At 35.9% G+C, this 7,768-nt stretch overlaps 1 protein-coding gene across 1 annotated transcript in view; it reads left to right on the forward strand.

The window, feature by feature from the left end:
- Positions 1-555: 555 nt before the first annotated feature.
- The window catches only part of CAPZA2 (capping protein (actin filament) muscle Z-line, alpha 2), a 15,247-nt gene continuing 8,034 nt past the window's right edge, over positions 556-7,768 (forward strand). Inside the window, exons 1-5 of the mRNA XM_008938621.1 lie at positions 556-664; positions 2,657-2,708; positions 3,099-3,162; positions 3,672-3,878; positions 5,114-5,193. Of these exons, the coding sequence (XP_008936869.1) occupies positions 556-664; positions 2,657-2,708; positions 3,099-3,162; positions 3,672-3,878; positions 5,114-5,193 (512 nt within the window). The remainder of the gene's footprint in view (positions 665-2,656; positions 2,709-3,098; positions 3,163-3,671; positions 3,879-5,113; positions 5,194-7,768) is intronic.

Here is a 7,768-nt window from a genome sequence, read left to right on the forward strand (position 1 = left end):
TACTAAGAGGCCTTACAGGTAGATATAGGTGAAATTACATGCTTTAGTGTCTATTCAAGAGGTTTTAAGCTTATGTACTCTTAACAATTACTGTCCAGCTGTGAGTCTGTGCCAAAGAGCGCAGGGTCTTTTGCAAAGTTTAGAACTGTAGGATGTGTAATAAAATTATGGGAGAAGTTCTGAAAATCAAACGTATCTTCATCATGTTTTTTGGCTCTCTTGGGATGTGTGTTGACTCTCAAGTGTCCATGGACTTGAAATAGAAATATTTCAACTGGAAAGTTGAAATAGATAGTGATTATATTATTTGTCTTATTTGTTACATTAATCTTTCTCTTTCTGCCAGTAATACAAACCACGAGTGACTCAATTTCTTTATCTGCTTTCATCACGTATTATCTCCATTCTGTTTGAAGAGGTGGAACTTTATATTCTGTGTTTCTAACAAAGGCAGAGTAGCCTAAATAACGTGAACAAATACACGAACCAGCAGGAGTTGTACAATTCAATGGCTGGGTGTTAAAGCTGTGCAGTGTGTCATGGGTTTGAACAGGAATGAGTACAAGTATATGCAACCACCTAATTGTTTTTGTATTTAAGGTGCGTATAGCAGCAAAATTCATAATTCATGCTCCTCCTGGGGAATTCAATGAGGTGTTCAATGGTGAGTATCTGTCTACTCTGTCCTTTCATTTTCAAAATTGTATTGCTGATTACTCTCCTGAATTTCATGTAGCTTATATTTTAGCAGCTCACTTGCTGTAAGAACTGGTTTTGTAGCTTGGCATAATAAGCTTTGCAGTCACAAGACAGTTTGGGAGTTTAAATGCAAACGGAGGAAAATACCACTTTCAATTTGTGATGTGAGAATGAGCTTTCTTTCTGTTTTTAATCAGCTATAAGCTAACAGTTGCTAGGGTTTTCATTTAGAAGGCACATGTACTCTTTTTTTTTAGTCTTTTATAGTCAATTACATTTTTCAAAAGAAATTAAATTAGCTGAAATTATTTTTTTACAGAAAGGGTTATCATTACAAATACTTAAACCCTGACTATGCAAAGGACTACTGCTTAATGCCAGTTGTGGAAAGAGTATTAACCTTCTTCAAACATTTTTAACCCTTAAGTTCTGGGCATACTTCATTTTACTGTGTATTGATAAACTGAAAGGAAGCCTGAAATTAGCTTCTCTCGATTGCTGTTGCCCAAATTTTACCTGGGATGTTATTTTTCTTTAAAAACATCTTGTATCAAGATGTGTGCAGACCTATCATATAAGAAGTGCTATGTTTTGTTAGCTGTAGTTTACAAATACCTCTAATGCTATTGAAAGAAGTAAGTTTAGTATACTAAACTTTTAGTCAGTGTCAGGCTGGAGAGAGCTTAAATTTGTTAGAGAGTGTAATTCTTTTACAAGTACTTTGTTCTTCAGTTAAACTGTGACCAGACGATTATTGTTTAAACTTACCTTGTACTGCGTTTGTGAAATGAGCTGTTTGTGAGCAGCTCATTAACTCAGCCCCCTGAAGTTTAACACAATTTCTTGGAGCAGTACTGCTTTAGGTTTTCTTGTTCAGCTGGCTCGTAGGTGCAACTACCTGCTCAATAACAGACTATAATATGTCCAAAAGCATGCAACAAAACATTTCATCATAAATGCGCAACCAGTGTTCAAATGAGATTCAGGCTGACTTGTTTTTTGTTTGTTTTTAAAAAAAGAGAGAAAGCTCTGAATTCTGTATAAATGGTGATTTTTTTTGGGTTGGTTGGTTGGGTACGGGGTGGGTTTTTTTTCCGTTTCAGTGGGACTGGGGGTTTGGTTGTGTTTATTTTGTTTTTTTCTTGAGGCTTTTTTGTTTGGTTGGGGAGTGGGGTTAAGAAAAAATACTTTGAATATGTTAGAAGTATATACTTCAAATATTTTTTTTTTTCCACTGGCATGATACCTTGGGATACCTTTAAGATGCTACAGTGAGACTACTGACGAATTAATGATCAGTGCATTAAACTGTTATTAAAGTAACGCCTAATAAATAATAAACCAGCAAGTTAAGTACATAAATAACAATTTGCTGCCTAGTAAATATGAAGTCATTCTGAGGACGGTATTGACTATTCTATATTCATGCTTCTTGTATGATAGTAGAAGAAATAGTATTGTGATATATTGTGCTCTGACCTCTAAATGTCATTGAGGAAAGGAACAAGAGCAAAAATGGTAAGGCTCAAAAAAAAAGTACAACACATACTGTGTTAGTGTCATCAAAATGCAGAAAGCTCTCTCACCAATACTGTGTGAGGGATTTGGTAGTTTACATCTTTAGAGTGAACTCATTTGAATCCTGTGCTGTTCTCATTCAGAACTTCTCTACAAACCAGTTTGACAGATTCTTAGAGCTGTCACACAGCCTGTGGAATATGGCTTATATCTCCTTACCAGATTGTGTTGGAAGGCATCCATTTCTGTACCATTCTTATCATTTTGTTCAGTCAAAATTGGGAAATACAAACCATTAAGTTTCCTGCCTAGTGATCTGTATGGATATGGAGTTAATTTGTGTTGTGGGGTTTTTTTGGTTTTGTTTTGTACAGCCTGTTGACATTTGTTTTGTGACTGCTGTAAGTTTCTGAGTTACGTTGTAAATATCTCCTTCCAGATGTTCGGTTGCTGCTTAATAACGACAATCTTCTCAGGGAAGGAGCAGCCCAGTAAGTACCAGATGCCCCATCCTCACTTGCATAAAAGATAATGTTTTTCAGTAAGACTTGCACTGTCAGTAAATGATTCATTTAAAAGATGTGTGCTTGGCACGTAGGATGCCATTATGTCATTTTCTGTTCCTCCAGTTTCTGTGGGTTAGTCTAAAGCTGATGTGTTTGTGTCAGGTCACTTTTGAACATAAATCGTTGTGTAATCTGCAATATGAACTCTGAATGAACCAAAGTGACACCAAAATTTTGGGCCTAATACATAATGAAGCTTTGATATAATTTTTTATGCATCGTTGCCCAGATTACTTATTCAAATCTCTTACACCCACTAAGGAAAAGGTTTGTGCTTGATGCAGGCTTTTGGTGTTTTTTTTTTTTCTCTTGTAGTGCATTTGCACAGTACAACCTGGACCAGTTCACTCCAGTAAAGATTGATGGTTACGATGAACAGGTATGAATACAAAAAAATACTTCAGTGTTCCTTAAATTGTTAAAGATGTTCTGGTATTGGACCATATATTGGCAAGAAAATGAAAAGAAGTGCATCTTTTATGATTCCTTGTCAAAATGTAAAGATTATGGCCCTCCAATAGTACCAGTTCCATAAGTTAATCATTTAGGGCATCTAAAGAGCTTGTAATTTCAGTCTGTGTCATTGGCCTGAATTTATTCAGACCTGATTTGGAGCTGTAGAAAAACTTTTCTCCAGCTTTAGTACTAGAAGACATGAATTTCAATGTTGCATTGTTCATTGCAGTAGAAGGGTAAGATTGAGGATTTTTTTTTCTGAGGCAGTGTGTCATGTTAGCCTCTTCCTCTCTTGCTATATGAATGTTTCATTTAAAATGTATTGGAATATGAGTAAGCTCCAGTTAAATGTAGGATATAAGTAGATTTGGCAAGGTATTTTCTTGTCTTTATTCAATAGCAAATGTTTTAAAGTAAAATTTTATAATGCAGGTTTTGATAACAGAACATGGTGATTTGGGAAATGGAAAATTTTTGGATCCCAAGAACAAGATTTCTTTTAAATTTGATCACTTAAGAAAGGAGGCTACTGATCCTAGACCCCATGAAGTTGAAAATGCCATAGAATCCTGGAGAAATTCAGTTGAAACAGCAATGAAAGCATATGTGAAAGAACACTACCCAAATGGTGTCTGCACAGTAAGTACTAAATTACATAACCACTGTACCACTACAGGCAGAAATCTAAAAAAAAATTTGAACTGTTTGTAAATGAGGAAGATAGTTTCAACTGAAAAGAATTTGGTCCTATCAAGGGTTCACACAGGGAAATGAGGGAGAACTTCAAAAGTTTAATATTTCAGCTATTGGATTACTAGTGGGTGGCTACTTACTGCAGGTCATAGTGAAGACTTACCTTTCAGTTCTGAAGAAAGGAGTTCAGAAGTACCTTTAGTAGACTACTGCAGGATGATCCCATTGATCCTGGCTGCCTTGATGGTTAATTTACTTAAAGCTACTGCAGGATGATCCCATTGATCATGGCTGCTTTGATGGTTAATTTACTTTAGAAAAAAAAAAAAAGAAAAATCCTTATGATACAGGTGTCTGTCTTGATGTGGTTTCCTGATAAGTGTGTCAGTAAGCTAAACTATTTGCTCTCCATCACATGTCCTGTATATCAAATGCTATGTTCTTACCAGCAGAATCAGTGGGTTCTGATGGCTTCTGAAGATAAAACTTCTCAGTCTGGACTGAAATACCATCGTTTTGCTGTTAGGAGCACTGTGACTATTCAAAGTTCAGCAAAATGACCTAATGATTACTGTCCTGTGATTTGTATTAACCTGATGGAAAAACTAACTGGGGAAAAAAAAATAAAATCATTTGCTGAGTTAACAAGTTGAATTGCGTTCCCAGGCAGTCGGATGAGTTCCAGCTTCTGTAAAGGAAAACAGATTGCATGTTCATAGAGATCATTTTTAGTAGCATTTGGTTTGAGGGGATAAAGCAGAAGAGCAGACCAACTCACCCTTTTAATCACATTTTCACTAGTCTGTGAAGGCCTAAATCATCATTTAGGTGTAGAGTAACTGGTATCTGAAACCCAGCTGGTAATATATATTGTCACAACAGTCACTGCTATAGGCTTAAAATTCCTCTAGTTGCAGAAAAATGAGTTTGCAGTTTATAAAATTTAATTTGAGATGCTTGACCTTCAGATTTTCTAAGATAAAATTTTTCTGCATTGTAATATGCAATTTAATGCTTCATGTAGTCAATATTATGTGAGAACCATAGTAGTTATAAAATTAAAATTTACTGTTTATCTAATGGTAATAGAACTAGATATCTCTAAGCAACTTGAGCATGTCCTACAGACACTTCAATTCTTGTTCTTTTTTTTCTTTTGCTTTCTTTTTTTCCTAATGAAGGTGTATGGTAAAACAATTGATGGACAGCAGACTATTATTGCATGCATAGAGAGCCATCAGTTCCAAGCAAAAAATTTCTGGTAAGCTTCTGTCTGGATACAAATACAGTAAAATACGATAGAGTTGCTGCACTAGTGCCCTTACACTGATAATTCTTAGTTCAGAGAAGGAGGTGCATGCACACCTTGCATGTGATGTTTTTCTGCTAAAAATGTGTAGAAAGCTCTTCCTTTGTGGTAAGTAAAATGGCAGCCTGCAAGTCTGCACCTCCTTTGCAGAACTGTGGGAATTTGATAAAGGTCCATGTGACTTCCAGTCTGTCACACCGGCGCCAATACCCATGCCTGTGCTCCCTCCCAGCTGTTTCTGCTGGTGTTACCTCCTTTGTGACTGACAGAACAAAAAGAGTTTGCATGACTCAGAGAAAGAAGGTGACCAAAGATTAATTTACTGTAGGACTTGAATCATTAATTTTTGTGTGAGGTAGATAAAGGTGATCTTGAATGAAATAAACTCTTATGAACTGCAGCTTGATTTTTTTTCAGTACTTGGTTGAAAGATGTTTTCCACAGTCTGATGTGATCTCTGGGTAGCTTTTTGCAAGAAAATGACCGGAGTTGAGATAAATATCACTGTATCAGAATTGAGTTAAAGAAGTGTCTCCTAAGATGGCTATTATATGCAGTTGTCTGAAGAAATGTATTTCATCATTATTTTATTTGCTCTTTTACATCTGCTTGAAATTATACTTAATAATACCATGTGTAATGAATGGAAGTGCAGAAGTATTTATTTTCTAATGCTGTAGGTGATTTTTACATATGCAGAGTAGTTTCAGCATGTGTCTGTATCAATTAAATGATTCGCCCAGCATACTGTTCCATAGACTTTAATTGAATTTGCACAGTTAATGAATATTTTCTCCTACTGACTTAAACATGCAGACGTGACTAGTCATGTTTTACATCAATGTTAGAAGTAACTTGAAATAATACTGATTTTCTTTTTAGTTCAGAAGTATGAATGATTTTTGGTATTCCAAATAGTTACTTCAATACTGTAGTCTTTAAAGAAGAGAAACAGATATGCAACTACCTTTTACAGATGGAGAAAGTTCCTTCAAACTTTAATAGTTATGGTTGGACATCTATGGGTAAATGTTGACCACGTTTCTGTTTTACAGGGGGATAGTCAGACTCTAATTCTCATTCTTAGCAAGCTTTAATAATTGCATATTGGTTTGGGGGATTTGAGGATGAAGGGATGGATACAAAGTTAACTAGGCTCCTCAGTTATCCAGCTGTATGTCTGGATGTCCAGCCCAAGCCACAGCCAGTATTTATTCTCAAGGTGTCCCAGCTTTTTAGGTATTTGAAAGGCTGGCAACCTACCATGAAAGCAAGTTTACTGGATGATAGAAAACCAATACATGCCAAAGAAAAGTATTCTGTGAATTTCTGAAATGCTACCAACATAGTAGGATAGATGGCTTATTAAAGAATATAAAAGAAAAGGAAGGACAATTAATGTCTTAGAATACATCTTAAGTCAGCAGAAGTAAATAAAATACTGACATGTTTTTAACTTGGAACATTTCCCACAGAAAGATCCTTTTGAACTTGAACCCTTTTTATTGGAATAGCACCTTAAGGATAAAAAAGATATCCCATGGTGGAAACATTGTGGTCATCTTAACTTCAAGGACCACAAAGTGACTAAGAGGCACGCAAATCTGTTAGCCAGTCATTGAATCCTGTGCATCTAGAAAGCAATATTGTACCTGAAGTATAGTTCAGCATGTGAGCTTTCGTGTAACTTATGAGTCCATCTATAAGGCTATCAGTAATCTTAGTATCACTGAGGTGAGTGACTTTTTCAGCTTCCTTAGAGATGCCAGCAAGCTTCTGAATTGCCTTAGTCTGAATTTTCAGTGGTAATCTATAATTTGGATCCTGTCTGAAATAATAACCAATGTCTTTATAATTGAGTTAATATTGTTAGTATCTAAGATGTGTAAATATAGATCCATTAGTACTTGTTAACCTTAAAAGTCATCTCTTTCTCTCCCCTTGCTGAATGCACTGCAATCTACACTTAACATGAGTAAGATCTGAACTCACAGTATCAACTTACTTTCCTTCTTTAAGTGCAAACAAAGGAGGAGACAGGAGACAGCCACAGTGCTCTTAATATAGCTCTAATGTACTAACCTTCTAATCCACTGACCTCATAACCCAGTAAGAAAACATCTAGTCTACAGGAAAGTAATCAGGTGAAACTACACTCTCCCCATTCTGTGCTCCAGATGTTAGAGACTCCCTCTCAGCAGTTTGTCAAGGATACTGAATTTGTGGAAGGAAACTGGAAGGAAGTAGTTGTCCTGGAACAGAAATGCTAGAAGAGCTGAAAGGCTTAGAGTTCAGCATGGTGGAAAGTCCTGCTGCTTTAATAAACCTTCCATTCATGTTTTTTGTAGCCTGATGCCATCACAGAAACAAAATATTGACTGCATATGCCTAATTAATAATAAAGGAGGGAAAGAACATTGCAGGCTTTAAGCATTTTTAGAAGTTAAGTCTTATTGCTAAAAGGTCTTTACTAATCTCCTTGGTCTTGGTCCACATCCCAAAACTGAGGTTAAGTGTTTTGGGAAAG

Source organism: Merops nubicus, unplaced genomic scaffold (genome assembly GCF_000691845.1).
Source record: "Merops nubicus isolate BGI_N331 unplaced genomic scaffold, ASM69184v1 scaffold1614, whole genome shotgun sequence".
In the NCBI taxonomy this organism is placed as follows: domain Eukaryota; kingdom Metazoa; phylum Chordata; class Aves; order Coraciiformes; family Meropidae; genus Merops; species Merops nubicus.